General features: G+C 45.9%; 1 protein-coding gene across 1 annotated transcript in view; it reads right to left on the reverse strand.

The window, feature by feature from the left end:
• TDRD1 (tudor domain containing 1) overlaps positions 1 to 18,388 on the reverse strand; it is a 299,412-nt gene that overhangs the window by 40,968 nt on the left and 240,056 nt on the right. Inside the window, exons 20-21 of the mRNA XM_077453765.1 lie at positions 3,995 to 4,162; positions 3,685 to 3,912 (exon numbers count right to left, since the gene is read on the reverse strand). Of these exons, the coding sequence (XP_077309891.1) occupies positions 3,685 to 3,912; positions 3,995 to 4,162 (396 nt within the window). The remainder of the gene's footprint in view (positions 1 to 3,684; positions 3,913 to 3,994; positions 4,163 to 18,388) is intronic.

Consider the following 18,388-nt stretch of genomic DNA (forward strand, 5'->3'; position numbering starts at 1 on the left):
ACCTGTGGCTACCACAAAATGGCCGCGGCCTCCCCACATGACTCACACAGCACAGACACACACACAATGGCCCCAAAAGGGGAGGATGAGAGGACTCCCATCACCCAGCGCAGCCCCCTGCCAGGACCCAGAGCTTCCCCCTAGAGGTCGACCGATATGGGTTTTTCTCTGGCCGATGCCGATATTTAGAAATCGCGGCGGCCGATATATGATGCCAATTTTATGTTATGCCGATTTTTTTTTTTTTTTTCCCTTCTCCCTCTCCCTTCACCTCATAAAATCTAAGTTAGACACCTTTCACACGGGGGGCGTTTTTCAGGTGCTTTTAGGCTAAAAATAGTGCCTGTAAATTGCCTCCCCTGCAGTCTCAGTGTGAAAGCCTGAGTGCTTTCACAATGAGGAGATGCGCTGGCAGGACTTTAAAAAAAAAAAAAAAAAATATCCTGCAAGCAGCATCTTTGGAGTGGTGTAAACCACTCCTCCACCACTCCTGCCCATTGAAATGAATGCATGCATTTAACACCTTCCTCGGCCACTAGCTAGGTTATAAGTGCCCCGCTAGCAGCCGAATAGCGCCGCTAAAATAACTAGCAGCGTTTTACCGTCAACGCCTGCCCGCTCCAGTGTGAAAGCAGCCTTCAGTAATAAGTGATACAGAAAAATTCTTACATTTAAACATTTATTAACCAAAACAAACCTTTAATCAGTTCACGTGTATAAATTTAGATAAATAAAAAACTATATATTAAATACAAAAAAACAGGTACTCAAAAGTTTTAGGCTAACTTTACGATTTTTTTTAATTTATTTTTTTTAAATCGTTGTATTTTTTCACAAAAAATTGTGTTTGAAAGACCTCTGCGCAAATACTGCGTCACATAAAATATTGCAACAACCGCTATTTTATTCCCTAGGGTCTCTGATAAAAATATATATAGAATTTTTGGGGGTTCCAAGTGATTTTCTAACAGAAAATACAGGATTTTTACTTGTAAGCAACAAATGTCAGAAAAGATTTAGTCTTTAAATAGTTAAACTGAGAACTCCTACACAGGAAGTTCAGTCCATTGAAGAAGAAGAAACATTGCATCTCTTTGATCTTTTCTTGGCAGACTGCCCAGAGAGGAGGAAAGTCTCTTCACTGATAAACTTCTGTAATAGAAGTCAATGTAAATTGCCTGAAGTCTTTTGTAAGTCCTGCTGAACATACAATGGGCTTTTTATCAGCACAATCGGCCAATGGCGATTAATTAAAAAATTCCAAATATCGGCCCGATATATCAGTCAACCTCTATCACCACCCCCCCCCCCCACCCCACCCCAAGGACCCCCGGCCAGGTACATGCACTGCACCCCCATGTGCCCAGTCAAACAGTGGGGAGGAGGGAACGGACAGGGAGAGAGAAGAAAGGGAGAGTGAAAACCCTCTAGTCAATCTGCCCAGCTGCTCCATCCTGCCCGAGACAAGTGGAACCATACTTATCCTTCCTGCAGGAACTGCTGGACGCATTCCATAGACAGACCCATCACCAGAGCAGTACGGGGTGGCTGCTGGCCATGCACACTGACATGGACGCGTTGCTGTTTCTAACACTTCCTGTCTTGTCCTCTCCTAAAGGTGTGATATAACCCTAAGGTCAAGAAGAGCTGCTGTGTCTATCAATGAACGATTAAGACACCAGTGGGAGGGGTTACATAGGCAGTGCACTTTTAAATTTAGGGCATGCCAGTGTCTATCATCTGAAGGTGGCCTATAACTCACATAGTAACTACTATGGCTCTGTGTCCCGTGATGTACAATAAGAAAAATAGGCAGTCAGTCTTCCTGATGGAAGCTGTTGCTTTGAGGTAGACTCTAATGCAGTGTTCTCAACTTTTCAGTTAAGGCGCCCTTCAGAACTAAGCACAATTTATGGACACACCAGTCTGAGGGCTCATTCACACCAGGAGGCCTTTCCGGGTGTCATTTTTTTTAATGGGCTGATCAATGCACATGAAACATGGAAAAAATATAAAAAATCAAATCAGCCTGCACCAAAATGCATGGTACTGCAGACCCCCACCCCCCTTGTATACAAGAGATGACACAGAACTCTCACATTAAGACAGTCCATTGTTGATTAAAACCACTTCAAAACCGCACAGTCAAATGACATCCTTGACTTGACGTCCGGGTGTAAACAAAGTCGTGATCGTGGCTGTCAGCATGAGATTGGTGATTTTTTTTTCCTTGATCCCATGCTTTCCAGCCTGGAGGAGAGATGCGGGGTCTTATTGACCCCGCATCTCTCCATAAAGTGGACCTGTCACAACAGATTCCTATTACAAGGCATGTTTACATTCCTTGTAATAGGAATAAGTGATAATATATATGTAAATGGTGTTCAAACCACACGTGAGGACTCGCCGCATGCGTTAGAGCGTGTGCAACAATTCTAGCACTAGACCTCCTGTAATGCTAAACTGGTAACCTGTAAAAATTTTGGGTGCGCAATTTTAAAGTGTGACATGTTAAGTGTCTATATGCTCGGCGTAACATCTTTCACATTATAGAAAAGAAAAAAGGTGGGCTAACTTTACTGTTTTTATTTTTTAATTCATAAAACCGTTGTTTTTCCCCCAAAAAAAGCATTTGAAAAATTATTGCACAAATACAGTGCAAGATAAAAAGTTGCAAAGACCGTTATTTTATTCCCTAGGGTGTCTTCTAAAAAAAATATAATGTTTGGGGTTTCCGAGTTATCTTCTAGCTTTAAAAAAAAAAAAAAAAAAAAAAGGAGGATGATTTTTATATGTAGCAAAGAAATGCCAGAATAGGCCCAGTATTAAAGCGATTGAACAACCACCCCCAGCAGCAGACTGGGGAGGAGATAGGGGCGGGTAATCAAACCCTGTAGATGCCGATCTCCTCCTCTCTTTACTTCTGTTGGCATTCCAGAAAGCTGTGCGGGCGCCTGAAAAGTCCTTAGCAGCCCATAAGGTCATCAGTTGGTAGGATCTGACTGGGCACAGCTTTCTGGGATGCCGACAAGGGTACAAATAGGCGCAGAGAGGCGTGAGGAGGTGTAGGCTGTGCTCTCCCCCTCCTGCCTGTATACAGGAGTTAGGACAGAACACACTGAGATCAGAATATACAGGCTCTTTGCGGAAACCGAGTGCTGCGGCACACACCGACTGAGAAATGCTGCTGAAATGGTTCTGACTACATCCAGGCAAAGCAGAGAGATTTACTTTTGATGCTTTTGAGCAGGGAATAAGAATGGTAAGACTATGTCTTCACTGAGGTTGACACATCAGGCCACCTTGGGAAGAAAGAATGGTCTTGGACGCAAGGCTATCTGATCATTGCAAAAAATAAGGAAAGGCTCTCTGCAAAAAGAACTACTAGTCTTGGATACAAGATTACCATGTTACTGTGAAGAATGAGGAACTCCTCTCTACAAGAGGACTGCATTTGCAGACACAGACATCTGACAGGCATAATTACCAGAAAGGGCACTTTGCAGGAGAGGTCACCCAGGGTAATAACTGTAAAGGGTGCTTTCTGCAAGGCAGAGAGAACCAAGATCCTAATGGAGCACAGGGTGCTGTAATTGGGGTCTGATGCGACATATACCTTGAATGACAAAGGAGAGGTTTTGAAAAAAGAATAGACAAGATTGAGAAAAATGTTGTACTAGTTACCTTCATGGACATTTGTCGAAGAAACGGCCTCAGCACACTTTGCTGAACCGTCCATTACCAGCTTCTGTCCCACATCTATGTTTTCAGCTCCATGCTTCTTCTCCATAGACACGGAATATATTCCAGCTTCCACTGAACGAGCCACAAGGACAACATCAGCTCCCAGAAGTAGACTGCTCAAGACTTGTGTCCCTTCAGAAGACCACTGATTGCTAACTGGGGCCACACCTGTGGGAGAAAAAGGAAGTAATGATAATCTTTACAAAAATGTCAGATTTTATTATATTTAGGACATTTAGGAATATCTTACCATACAGGCGACACCGTGTGATCTGCATGGGAGTGCACAGGAAGCTTTCCTTTACTGGGCGAAGGCAGGAGAAAGGGAGAGTCTCCAGATTTCCATAATCTGCATAAGCTATTTCCACTGTGGAGTCCAAAACTTCCAAGATGACAGCTCTGTACCACTGGCCATCCGCTGCAGACAGTCACATGACATTTATCAGTCTAAATCTGAGACTAAAGTGGACTTTCATTTACAATATTATTATATGCACAAAATCTATCAATTATGTCCAAAATTTTGGCTGACCATCATATTTACCACTTGTCTACAGGGGAAATGTTAAAATCTGCAGAGACCCTGAAGAAAAAAAATAGTGGAAGTTGCGATTTCTTTAATTTTGCATGTTTTTCTCACAGCTATTTATCAAATGCATATTTTCTGAGAAAACCACTAAAATTACATTTTAAAGTGGATGTAAACCCTCACATATACCCAGTGAAGTGAACAGCCTCGGATGATACACAGAGTTGAAACAAATCTCCCATCAGAAGTTATATTTTCTTTAGAAAGTTCGGATCATGTTGGAGAGATTTTCACTTCCTGTTCAGCACTGCAATGAAGTCATACAGCCAAGCCAATTGATTGGAGGACAGGCACATACCCCCTTCTCCTCTCCTAGGTAAAGACTCTTAAAACTGTTCCTTGAATAGTTCAGCACCCTGCTAATGTATTTATAGCATCCTCCCCAACAAAAGTCAGGCTGCTTTTATCTCAGTTGAAGAACTTGTCAGAGGTGGAGACAGCTATGGGACCAAGTGCGCTTTGAAGACATAAGAAAACACTGCAGATATATGCAAATTTCATGAATAAGGTTTACATCCACTTTAATGCAAACACCAATTTTTAGGTAAAATATAAAGAAAAATATAAAGAACGGGGTTGTGCAAAAAATTAATGGTACCAAAAATTCTTCGTAGGCTCCGCTTCAAAAGCTTTTACAGGTTATCAGTTTAGAGTTAACCACAAATTTAAGGCTCTAGAATTATTGTTCTCACATTTGACATCTGCAGGCATACCTCATATGCCTGGTGCAATTTAGGTTTACATAAACATGAGCAACCTACTCTATGTATTTGCATTGGAAGTTTACAGGGTTGACTAGGATGTTTTTAATTTATTTTATTCTTTTAAAAGTTATCACTTTCACCTGAAAATCCATTGGTGGCTCTAAAAATCCATTCCAAGCTCATGGCTTCAGCAGCAACCATGAAAAAAATAGGATTTTTTTTTTGTACTCACCGTGAAATCCTTTTCTCTAATTCAAAGACTGAAAGCTCCTTTCTTAGCCATTGGGTTGTTACGCCACCTTGAGAAGACTAGGCATAACATGTTATGAAAAACACAGAACATTTAGTCCCGCTCAAGGGGTGGTCCCGTAGGTAACTACCCCCCCAGCCTGCTTCCTGCAGCCTCAGTAGGTCAACAAGCAGTATAAGGTAAAGAAAAATAGGAGACACAGCTCCTCTCTTTAGACCATTGGGTTGATACGCAACTTTTAAGAGAGGACTAGGCATAACATGTTAACGTAATAAAAAAAAAAATCAGAACTTTTGGTTCCACCCAACAGGCGGCCCCTTAAGTAACAACCCCTCAGCCTGCCTTGCAGCTTCAGTACGTCAACTAGCAGTATAATGTAAAGAAAAATAGGAGGGGAAGTTGCTGTGTGTGTCAGTGAATTGCAGAGAAAAGGATTTTACGGCGAGTACAAAAAATCCTATTTTGTCTTGTATTCACCGACTGATAGCTCCTCTCAGCCATTGGCACGTCCCCAAGCAGTGCCTAAACGAGGGGTGGGAAAACAGCATAAAAAGTTCATCCACCATAGCAAGTGGGAACTAGTATGAACTTTACCCAAAAAACGACAGTGTAAGGTAAAACCACCACAAAAAACAGGGTGCTACTCAACAGAGAGACACTACCTTCAAATCGCACCAAAAACTGCGGTAACCAATGCAACAGTGCATTAACCACTTACAGACGGGACCATTTTGCTGGTCAAAGACCAGACCACTTTTTGCGATTCGGCACTGCGTCGCTTTAACTGACAATAGCGCAGTCGTGCGACGTGGCTCCCAAACAAAATTGACGTCCTTTTTTTCCCACAAATAGAGCTTTCTTTTGGTGGTATTTGAGCACCCCTGCGGTTTTTATTTTTTGCGCTATAAACAAAAATAGAGCGATAATTTTGAAAAAAACGCATTATTTTTTACTTTTTGTTATAATAAATATCCCCCAAAAATATATAAAAAAAACATTTTTTTCCCTCAGTTTAGGCCAATACGCATTCTTCTAGATATTTTTGGTTAAAAAAATCGCAATAAGCAATTGATTGGTTTGCGCAAAAGTTATAGCGTTTACAAAATAGGGATAGTTTTACAGCATTTTATTAATAATTTTTTATTATTTTTTTTTTACTAGTAATGGCGGCGATCAGCGATTTTTATTGTGACTGCGACATTGTGGGGGACCCATCTGACACATTTGTGGGACCATTGTCATTTATACAGTAATCACTGCTATATAAATGCAGTGATTCCTGTGTAAATGACACTGACAGTGAAGGGGTTAACCAGTGGGTGGCAGTGTAGGGGTTAAGTGTTCCTAGGGGTGTGTTACTAACTGTGGGAGGGTTGGGCTTTCATTTAGTGAACACTGATCTCTGCTCCAATCACATGGAGAAGAGATCAGCGTCACTAGTTGCTAGGTAGAATGGAGAAATGCTGTTTACACGGCATTTCCTCCATTCAGCCGTCCCGTGAGACGATCGCGGGTATGCCCGCGGCGATCAAGTCCGCGGGTCCCACGACCAGACTCCCGATGGCAGGGCGGCATTTAAGATTGGATGTACCTGTACGCCAATATGCCTACCCGTGCCATTCTGTCGACGTACATAGTCGTGCGCTGGTCGGGAACCGGTTAAAGGTACTGCATTTTTACCCAAGAAACAGGAAAAAGAGAAAAATGTGTATGTGCAATTGCAACCAGTCGCCTGCAAAACTTTGTGGCCAAAACAGGTATCAGCCGATGCGCTGGCATCTACCTTGTAGAATTTTGTAAAGGTGTGAACAGACGACCAGGTCGCCGCTTTACACACTTGAGCGAAAAGGTGGGCACCTGCCCCTTCAAGGCGTAGGCCTGTACTACAATCTGTCTAATCCACCTGGAAATGGTGGCCGACAAGACCGCCATGCCCTTCGTCGGATCAGCCACTGAAACAAACAAGGAGTCTGACTTAAGGAAGGGAGCCGTGGCAGACAAAAACACCCTCAGAGCCCGAACCACGTCCAGGGAATGGAGGGCCACCTCCTTAGGATGTGTCGGCTTAGGACACAGAGATGGTAACACGTCTTCATTGATGTAAAACGCCAAAACCACCTTCGGCAAAAAAGAAGGTTGCGGACGCAACACCACCTTATCCTTGTGGATAACCAGATAAGGCGAATTGCAGGACAAGGCCGCCAGTTCCGAAAGACTCCTGGCCGATGCAATGGCCACTAGAAAAAACACTTTCTGAGAAAGTCAACAGAGGGATCTCTCTGATATTTTCAAATGGCAGTTTTTGCAGTTCCGATAACACCATATTCAGATTCCACGGGGGTAACTGTGGACACACCGGAGGAACTACATGTCGGACTCCTTGAACAAAAGTGCTCCCTAGCGAGCAATGCCAGGGGTCACTGAAAAAATAGGATTTTTAAAACCGCTTACCTGTAAAATCCTATTTTAATTTTTATCGAACATCATAGGACACAGAGCCTCAAGTATTTACTTAGTGGGATGTCCCATAGCAATGCTACTTAAGGGAAGGGAGAAACAACCCGTAGGGTAACTCCCAGACCTGAGGACTTATACTGTTGCCTGCAGCACACTGTGCCCGAAGGTGATATCCTCATTCCACATTACATCCACTTGATAACATTTTGCAAATGTATGTACTGAAGACCAAGCCACGGCCTTGCAGATCTGAGACATGGAGGCATGGTGATGCACTGCCCAAGAAGCACCAACTGCTCTGGTAGAGTGCGCCTTAACTTGAAAAGGGGGGATCTTTCCCTTTAAATCATAAGTTTGAATTATAAAACTTGCCAAATCCACTTAGCGACAGTGGATCTCAACACTACCTGTCCTTTTTTAGGACCCTCTGGCAGAAGAATAAGACATCAGTCTTACGAATCTGAGCAGTTTTCTTTAACTAGATCTTCATTGCTCGCACTAGATCAAGACAATATAGTGACTTTTCTTCCCTGGAACATAGTCTTGGGAAAAAAACATGGCAGGACAATATCTTCATTCAGATGAAAGCCTGAAACCACCTTTGGCAAAAAGCCTGGACGAGAGCGTAACACCACTCTGTCCTCATGAATAATCAAATATGGCTCTCTACAAGAAAGAGCAGTCAATTTTGAAACCCTCCTTGCTGAGGATATAGCAACCAAAAATATCAGCTTCCTAGTCAGAAGGACTAAGGGAACATACTGTAACGGTTCGAATGGCTGTTTTTTGTAACACTGACAAAACTAAATTTAAGTCCCAAGGGCTTAAGGGTGATTTAACTGGCGGATTAATCCACAGCACTCCTTGCATGAAACCCTGGACTAAAGAATGCATAGCAAGTGGTCTTTGAAATAAAAATTGATAAGGCTGAGACTTGGCCCTTAATAGTACTCAGGGCCAACTTCATCTCTACGCTTAACTGTAGAAGGCAAGAATTCTGCCTATGACACATCTCTGAGGGTACCAACCCTTGTATTAAAACCAGGAAACATAAGCTTTCCAGACTCTATACTATATAGCTCTAGAAGCTGGCTTCCTAGCATTAATCAAAGTAGAGATAACTGACCTGGAAAGCCCAAGTTTCTTCAGAATGTGGGTCTCAATATCCAAGCCATTAAATTTAGCGTTCATAAAGTAGGATGGAATGGCCTTAGTGGGAGGGGCCATGGACCCCCCACTGCCATCTTTACAATCTCTGCGTACCATAACCTTCTGGGCCATGCTGGTGCTACCAGTATTACAGACTTTCTTTCCAGCTTGATCTTGCAAAGAACTCGAGGTAGCAACTGAATAGGGGGAAAATGCATAGATCAGTGAGAACTGATCCCATGGGGTCACCAACACATCTGTTCCGTATGAGAGTGGGTCCCTTGTCCTGGACACAAAGTTGACTAGCTTCTTGTTGAATCTGAACGCTAGCAGGTCTACGTCCGGAGTCCCCCATCTTTGGCAAAACAGCCCAAAACACTTCGGGGTGAAGAGACCATTCCCCCGGGAACTGCTGGCGACTTAGATAGTCCGCCTGCCAATTCTCTACTCCCAGAATAAACACTGCCGATAGGCATAGGACATTCTCTTCTGTCCAAGTTAGAATCTGGTTCACCTCTCTCTAAACTGAGAGACTCTTGGTGCCCCCTTCGTTATTGATATATGCCACAGTTGTGGCATTGTCTGATTGGATTCTGACAGGACAATTCTTTAACCTGGAGGTCCAGGTTTCTAGAGCCAGATACACTGCCGGAATCTCTCAAGGCGCTTACTCCCCAGCCTGAAAGGCTGGCATATGTCATTACTACCTTCCAGATAATTGATCTGAAGCACTTGCCCTTCAGCAGGTTCCAAGATAGTAACCACCGACTGCGGCTTTGGGACACTCATGGGGAGAGCCACACTGGCAGGTCCAAAGCTTGAATCGTTTTGTTCCAAGCAGACAGGATACTGTCTGAAACAGTCTCAAATGGAATTGGGCATAGGGAACTGCTTCAAATGAAGCTACCATCTTCCCTAACAACCTGCAAAGGCAGATTGAAGGATTTCTCTTCGACCTGATCATCCTCACCAGCTCTTGTATGGAGCTGATCCTTGCGAGAGGCAAGAACACCCTTTTCTGGGCGGTGTCTATGATCAGGCCCAGATACTCAAGCGTTCTTGGTGGCTTTAAGGAGGATTTCTTTAGGTTGATAATCCAACCCTAACCTTCCAGTTAACTGCTTGTAATGGCTACACCTTGCTTCAAGCGAGCCACTGACTGGTCTATTAACAATAGATCGCCTAATTAAGCCAAGGCAGTTATGCCCTGTGCCCTTAACCTGGCTAAAGGTGGGGCTAATACCTTAGTGAATACCAGAGGTGCTGTAGCAACCCTGAAGGGCAAGGCTATAAACTGAAAATGCTTCTGTTCTAATTCGAACTGCAGAAACCTCTGGTGAGGAGGAAATAGAGACATGCAGATATGCATCTCTGATGTCGATGGATGCCAGAAGTTCTACTCCTTACAGGATGGAAACGACTGACTTGATTGCCTCCATGAAAAAGGAGCGGATCTTAAGGAACAGATTTAGATTCCGTAGATCTAGACTTGGTCTGATATCCCCATTTGGCTTTGGCACTGTAATAGGTTTGAGTAGACCTTGCTCTTGTTAGGGAATATATCTGATCACCCCTTGAGCAAATAATCAGTCTCATACTTGCAACAGGGATTGCCTTTTCCCTGGATCCTTGGGAACGTTTGATCGCAGAAAACGAAGATGGTGGAAACTCTCAAAGCTCTAGCATGTATCCTAGAGACACTGGAGAGTGTCCATTTGTCCTGAATCTCCCTTTGCCAGACTTTTGAGTACATCAGAAGTCTTCCCCACAGCTTGGAGAGGTGAGATGCCTTGGAGGTCTTGTATTCTGCTTTGCAGACTTGTGGCCCCAGGTCTTCCTTTATGCCTGGTCTGATGGCAGAGGCAGAACAGATTAAATGAAGGACGCTTATATTTTCTTTTGACTGGCAAGAGAGTACCCTTTCCGCTGCAAATCGTTTGAATGTATTTATCCAAACTATCGCCAAATAATCGTTCTCCCTTAAAAACGGGAAACTAGTTAGAAGGTTCTTACAAGGTGTTTCAGCTGACCAACCCGTTAACCAAAGGGTCCTTCGCATATGTAAAAGCGCAAGGAGTAATGCCTGGTGAATAGAATCCTTCATAACATCTACAGCAAAGCATAATGCTTTAGGTAGCTCAGCCAGTCCTGTGCTTGTGCAGGGAGCTCATCTGAGAGCATCTGTGAACTGGTCCTTTAACCTCTTGAGATCCGCGCTATAGCCAAATGACGGCTACAGCGCGGACCTCCTTTGCCGGGACGACGTCTATTGACGTCGTCCCGTGCACGAGCGGCCTGCGCGCCCCCTGAGGGGCGCGCGCGGCACGCTCTGTGATCGGCGAGTCAATGAGACTCGCCTGATCACCGATCCGAGCAAGGGGTCGATCCTGACCCCTTACCACGTGATCAGCTGTCAGCCAATGACAGCCGATCATATGACAAAACAGAGCCGGTAATCGGCTATTTTTCCTCCTCGCGCTGATAGCGCGAGGAGAGAAAAAAAAGCCGATCACCGGCGGCCGTGATCGGGACATCAGTCCCGATCACGGCCAGTGCATCAGTGCCCACCTGCCCCCTGCCAGTAACCCCCAGAGAATTTAAAAAGTGCCACCCATCAGTGCCCACAGTGCCACCCATCAGTGCCCACAGTGCCACCCATCAGTGCTCACAATCTGCTTCAACACTGCTGCACCTCAGTGCCACATATCCGTGCCCATCAGTGTCATCTACCAGTGCCCATCAGTGCCCCTTAGTGCCACCCACCCGTGCCGCCCACCAGTGCCCGTCCATCAGTGACCACCAGTGCCCGCCCATCAGTGACCACCAGTGCCCGCCCATCAGTGCCCGCCCATCAGTGACCACCAGTGCCCGCCCATCAGTGCCCGCCCATCAGTGCCGCCCCTTAAGTGCCAATCAGTGCCCACCAGTGCCGCCCATCAGTGCCCACCAGTGCCGCCCATCAGTGCCCACCAGTGCCGCCCATCAGTGCCCACCAGTGCCGCCCATCAGTGCCCACCAGTGCCGCCCATCAGTGCCCACCAGTGCCGCCCATCAGTGCCGCCTCATCAGCGCCGCCTCATCAGCGCATTTCAATGAAGGAAAAAAATTACCTCTTTGCACAATTTTATAACAAACTATTAAACATGATTTTTATTTTTTTTTTGCATCTTTTTTTGTTTGTTTAGCAAAAAATAAAACTCCCAACTGTAATTTAATACCACCAAAAGAAAGCTCTATTTGTGGGGAAAAAATTATAAAAATTTCATTTGGGTAGAGTGTTGTAAGTCATTCAAAGTGCATCAGCACTGAAAGCTGAAAATTGGTCTGGGCAGGAGGGGGGTTTAAGTGCCCAGTAAGCAAGTGGTTAAGGACTGACAGATGCCTATAGTTGCAATTGCAGGCTGAGCAACAGTACCTGCTAAGGAAAAGAGGACTTTAACAGACCTTCCAACTTCTTATCTGTTGGATCTTTAAGCATAAGCGCATTGTCCACTGGGCTAGTTAAAGGGATTGTAAAGTGAATTATTTTTTTTTTTTAAATAACAAACATGTTATTCTTACCTCCACTGTGCAGCTTGTTTTGCACAGAGTGGCCCCAAACCTGCTCTTCTGGGGTCCCTCGGCAGCTGTCTCGGCGGCTGTCCCGCAGGTGCTTCTCACGTTCATGCAAGCTCCCTCGCATGGTGAGAAGCATCTGCGGGCGCGCTCCCGTGATACAGCCGGCGGCTATAGCCATTCGCTGTATGACACGGCCCGGCCCCCCCGGCTCTCCGCGTCAGTGAATGTGATTGACAGCAGCGCTAGCCAATGGCTGCGCTGCTTTCCATCCATCCACTCCAGCCAATCAGCGGCCAGGTTTAACGGTGGAAAGGACGTTGGGGACGAACGCGGGACTTTTGAGGGGTGAGGTAAGTAAAATGGGGGGGGCTGGGGGTGCTGGCACTGTCAGATGTTTTTTCACCTTAATGCATAGAATGCATTAAGGTGAAAAAACATTTACCTTTACAACCCCTTTAAGCTTTTTTTTTTTTTGACATTGGAAATCGCAGCGTCAAATACTGGAACTTTCCATCTTTTAGTGAATATTTCTTCCATAGGATAGAGACTTGAGAGTCTCTTTGGAGGGGAAAAATGTTTATCCGGATGATCCCATTCAGTATAAATAAGCTTTTTTAATAATGTGTGGATGGGAAACGCATGCAAAGGCTTTAAAGGCTTCAAAGAACCCAAGGAGGAGACCGGACCTTCAGCTAACTCTGTTAGGGGTAGCATGAAAGTATAGTGAACCATCTTTGTAAGGCTCTGTACTTCAGATTTTGAAGTAGGAACTTCAAGTATTGTTTCCTCCGCAGAGGAATAATCAGCATGTCTATCCTCCCGATCATCTGAGGGTAATACCCCATCCTGTCCCCATAATTCTTTTAGACCCTCCACTGACTGTAAAGAGTCTAAGGTGGGGAGGGGGATCTAGGATGATTCCTATACACTTGGATGGAGGAAGCAATTAAAGCCACTAATCTTCCTTTTAAGCCTTGCAAGGCAGAGGAAAATACATCTTCAGTCACATCTACAGGGACTGAAGTGTGTGAACCAGTTGCACCACCAACTTTCAGTGACTCACATACTCCTATTTGCTTGACAACAATTATAGCAAAGACGTCGTCACCAAAATAACAGTTCTTTTGCTGCTAAGTAACAATAGTTTTTCCTGTCTGGAAATGCTCGTTTACACCCTTACATGTCCAGCGCTCTGGTGTCTCTTAGTGAGACAGACTGCCTCTCTTCAGTTAAAAAGTCTTTAGGAAATGAGTGTCCGTGATATAAAACCTCAGGTGGAACCTGATTGGCATCCTCAGCACTTCCCCCTCAGCTATGCGGCGAGTGCTGTGTGTGTAGACGTTACACCCATACACAGCACCACGTGACCTTGCGGACATGCCAGTCAGCATTCTCAGACCCTGCTAGGGACCCGAATGGCCAACACAAAGTAAGGTGAGTATCTGTAACTTGTGGACGTACTATACACCTCTACAAGCGGGGGAGGGGTTCTGTCAGCAGATTTATAGTCTCTAAAACCACAGAGTCACAGGGAGTTTACCCTTACTAGGTGGAAGTGCTGGGTTGTAACTAAACCCTACAGCTAAAGCAGCTGCAACCATTTAGCCACCGCCCATATAGAAGTTTATACACTCTGTATTAGCAACTGCTGTATTTTTACCAAATCTCACAAGATTTCTTTTAGTAAGAACCCCCTCTGCTGCTGGGACCACACATTGAGACAGAGCCGCACTAAGACAAAGTACATAGGTAGTGTAAGTTACTCCCTATAGAGGAGACATATTTTAAGCATACAAGGTATATTGAAGGAAAGAAGTACAGCTTCTTCCCTTACCTTGTCCTCGCTGTAGGATACTGATGATTTATCAGACAGATCCAACGTTCACCCATCACGGCGGGCAGCGTAGTTTAAACCTTCAAAGACTGGGGCCCTTTTAATAGGGGTTCCGCTCCTTTGGGCCTTGTATAGCACCCTGTCAAGACAACTTAAGGTAATGTAGCAAGATAAAAGAGTTCTGGTTCCTAGGGTCCAGCTGTCAGAGAGAAGCTTACAGGCAAAACCTCGTTCTTGAATCGAGGTCCAGGTACCATCCTAGGGCCTCAGTGGCGAGGATAGAACCGGTTGCTGAGGTTCTTTTAAATCCAGCATGGATCCCTCCTTAGAGCTCCTCAGAGCACATCGTCACTTGTGATCAACACCTTAGACACTGGCGAAAAAAACTGAGTGCTCCTGGAAGGAGGAGGGGTTATATAGGGGAGTCAACTTCCTGTATTGGTTATACCAGTGTCAACACCTGAAGGTAGGCCCACAACCCACTAAGTAAATACTTGAGGCTCTGTGTCCTATGATGTACGATAAAGAAAAGACAGAAAGCTGATATTTGTCCCTTGATGTTGCTCAAAGCCAACATCTGGTCTACTCCTTGCTGAAGAAACAGCTGGACCCTGGATATAGAAAAGGAGTGCGGCTACCTTTCTCCTCACACATGGAGATGTAGGCCTTCCAGGTAGGATGAAATATCTTCTGGGAAGATGATTTCCGTGCTCTCAACATAGTTGGGATCACAGAGTCTGAAAGACCCCGGTTCCTCAAGACCTGGCTCTCAATAGCCATGCCGTTAAAACCAGCGATGGTAAAGCAGGATGCAGAATGGGACCTTGAGACAGGTCTTCTTTTAACGGCAGTCGCCAGGGAGCATCTGCCACCAGGTGCGCTAGGTCTGCGTACGAGGGATGCCGAGGCCAATCTGGGGCAATCAGTATTATTGGGATCCCCTCGACCTCAACTGTTTCAGCGGAGGAAAGGCATAGATCAGCTGGTACTGATCCCACGGAGCCCCCAGCGCGTCTGCCCATGGATCTCTTGTCCGGGACACAAATCTCAGGCACCTTGCGATTGAGACGGGAGGCCAGAAGATCCACGTCTGGTGTGCCCCATTGCAGGCACAGTAGCCTGAACACTTCTGGATGCAGCGCCCATTCTCCTGGTTCTAGCATCTGGCGACTTAGATAGTCCACCTGCCAGTTCTCCACTCCCGGGATGTAAATGGCCAACAAGGCCGGTACATGTCACCCTGCCCAGCGAAGTATGTGAGCTACCTCCCACGTGGTGGCCGAGCTTCTTGTTTCTCAGTGATTAACGTATGCCACAGCCGAGGCGTTGTCTGACTGGATCCTGATCAGACGCCCTCGCAGTCTTGTCGACCATGTGGAGAGACATAGCCTGATCGCTCTCAGAGCAGATTGATCGGCTACTTGGATTCCTCCGCCGACCAGAGGCCCTGAGTTGACTGAACTCCCATTACTCCACTCCAGCCTAATAGGCTGGCATCCGTTGTGATCACTGTTCATTTCAGAGGTAGGAACGACTTCTTGGACTGAAGTGCCGGGGATCTCAGCCACCAGATCAGGGAAATCCCTAACTGGCTCACCTGAATCTGCCGATCCAGAGACAACAGAGATTTGTCTCATTTTGTCAGAATTTCCTTCTGCAGGACTCTGGTGTGGAACTAGGCATATGGTACTACCTCGAAGGAGGCCACCACGAGTCCCAGGACTCGCATGCAGAAGCGTAGCAACAACTACTTGCGGTTCATCAGCAGTTTCACCACGGCTCAGAGTCTGCAGCTTGTCTGAAGGGAGAAACACTCTCGCTTCCGTGGAGTCCAGCAGCAAGCCTAGGTACTCCAAACGCTGAGTCGGTACAATCACCTACTTCTTTAGGTTCAACAGCCACCCAAATTCTTGCAGGGTCTGCATGGTGATCGCCAAATCCTCCTCTAATTCTGAGGCGGAAGAGGCTCTAAGGGGGAGATCGTCTAGGTGACCTACAGTCGCAATCCCGGTTTGCCGCAGCAACGGCAGAACAGGAGCCAATACCTTGGTAAAGACTCGGGGGGGCTGATGCCAAGCCAAAAGGGAGAGCCACAAGCTGGTAGAAGGCTCTCCTCAAAAGGGTAAACACAACGCCATGTATTTGGGGACCGAAAAGGTGCGTTGAGGTCGACCCCATTCCTTGTAAAATTTTCAAAATAAGTCAGATACGGGAACACCTTAGGTGAATGGGCAGGCTTACAGGACCCAAAAGGGACTGCTACATCAGCAGAAGGATCTGCCGGCTCCTGAATCTTTAGGGTATCATGCACAGCTGTGATAAGTGCTCCAACAAGCACTTTGTCGCGCATGGACCCGAACTCATCCTCCCCAGAGGACAGGGTGGCAGGGGCCGCTTCTTAGCACCTTTGCGCCCACGCACCGCCTCCATCCTGGCGAGGAACTAATTGAGGACCGCCAACAAAGCATCCAGAGGCACTTCACTGTCTGCAGGCAAACCGGTTGCAATTGCTTGGATTTTTGGGGCAGAAACACCAGTTTCTGAAGCCATGCTGACCCTACCCCCCTTGTCTGCCACCTGATGGGGACTTAGGACAGTGATGGTCCCACCCTCCTAACTGCTGCTGGCTGAGGAGCTTTTTCCCGCAGGACTCACCACCCTGACTGGTTCTGCGCTGTCCAGCTAGTAGTGCCTGTGTCTCTTGCTCAGCTCCCAGGTGCAGAGGAGATCTCACTGTCATCCAGGGCTGCTGCTCCAACAAAATGGCCGCTGAGCGTCCAGTACAAAGGACAAACACAGAGAAAATGCCCGCCGGGCTACAGGAGAGCATAAGGCTCCTTAAAACTGACAAAAAAACTTGCTCAGGCTTCAAGAAAATGGCCGCCGAGCTATAGGAGATCATGCTGCTCCTTGCCCTCATTTAACCGGTTCCCGACCAGCGCACACCGATGTACGTCGGCAGAATGGCACGGGCAGGCATATTGGTGTACAGGTATGTCCAATCTTAAATGCCGCCCTGCCATCGCGAGTGCGCTGGCGAGCTCGCGTGCTGGTCGGGACCCCTGTGAGTCCGGTCGCGGGTCCCGCGGACTCGATCATCGCGTGCATACCCGTGATCGTCTCACGGGCGGCTGAACGAGGAAATGCTGTTGTAAACAGCATTTCCCCGTTCTGCCTAGCAACTAGTGACGCTGATCTCTGCTCCATGAGATTGGAGCAGAGATCAGTGTTCACTAAATTAAAGCCCAGCCCACAACAGTTAGCAACACACCCCTAGGAATACTTAACCCCTACACTGCCACCCACTGGTTAACCCCTTCACTGCCAGTGTCATTTACACAGGAATCACTGCATTTATATAGCAGTGATTGCTGTATAAATGACAATGGTCCCAAAAATGTGTCAAAAATGTCCGATGTGTCCGCCATGTCGCTGTCACAATAATAAAAAAAAATATCGCTAATCGCCGCCATTATTAGTAAAAAAAAAAAAAAATTAATAAAAGTGCCATAAAACTATCCCCTATTTTGTAAACGCTATAACTTTTGCGCAAACCAATCGCTTATTTTGATTTTTTTTTTTTTTTACCAAAAATATAATACGTATCGGCCTAAACTGAGGGGAATTTTATATATTTATATATATATATATATATATATATATATATATATATATATATATATATATATATATATATATTTTTTTTTTTTTGGGGGGGGGGGGGGATATTTATTCTAACAAAAATAAAAACCGCAGGGGTTATCAAATACCACCAAAAGAAAGCTCTATTTGTGGGGGGAAAAAAAGGATGTCAATTTTGTTTGGGAGCCACGTCGCAATTGTCAGTTAACGCGACGCAGTGCCGAATCGCAAAAAGTGGTCTGGTCTTTGACCAGCAAAATGCTCCGGGGCTGAAGTGGTTAAGATGGCCAATGAATACCATGAGGGACAGTGACGGAAAATGACGGTGATAAGCACCCCCCCAGAGAGCCCCTGCACATGACAAACACACACCTCAGCAGCCACATGCAGCATCCCCCACAGGGGGAGAGATAGGGACAGGGAGAGAAGAGAGGGAGGTGAGGGACCCCCGAATCGATCTC

Source organism: Lithobates pipiens, unplaced genomic scaffold (genome assembly GCF_037356315.1).
Source record: "Lithobates pipiens isolate NorthernLeopardFrog02 unplaced genomic scaffold, aLitPip1_a1.2 Scaffold_25, whole genome shotgun sequence".
NCBI classification, from domain to species: Eukaryota; Metazoa; Chordata; class Amphibia; order Anura; family Ranidae; genus Lithobates; species Lithobates pipiens.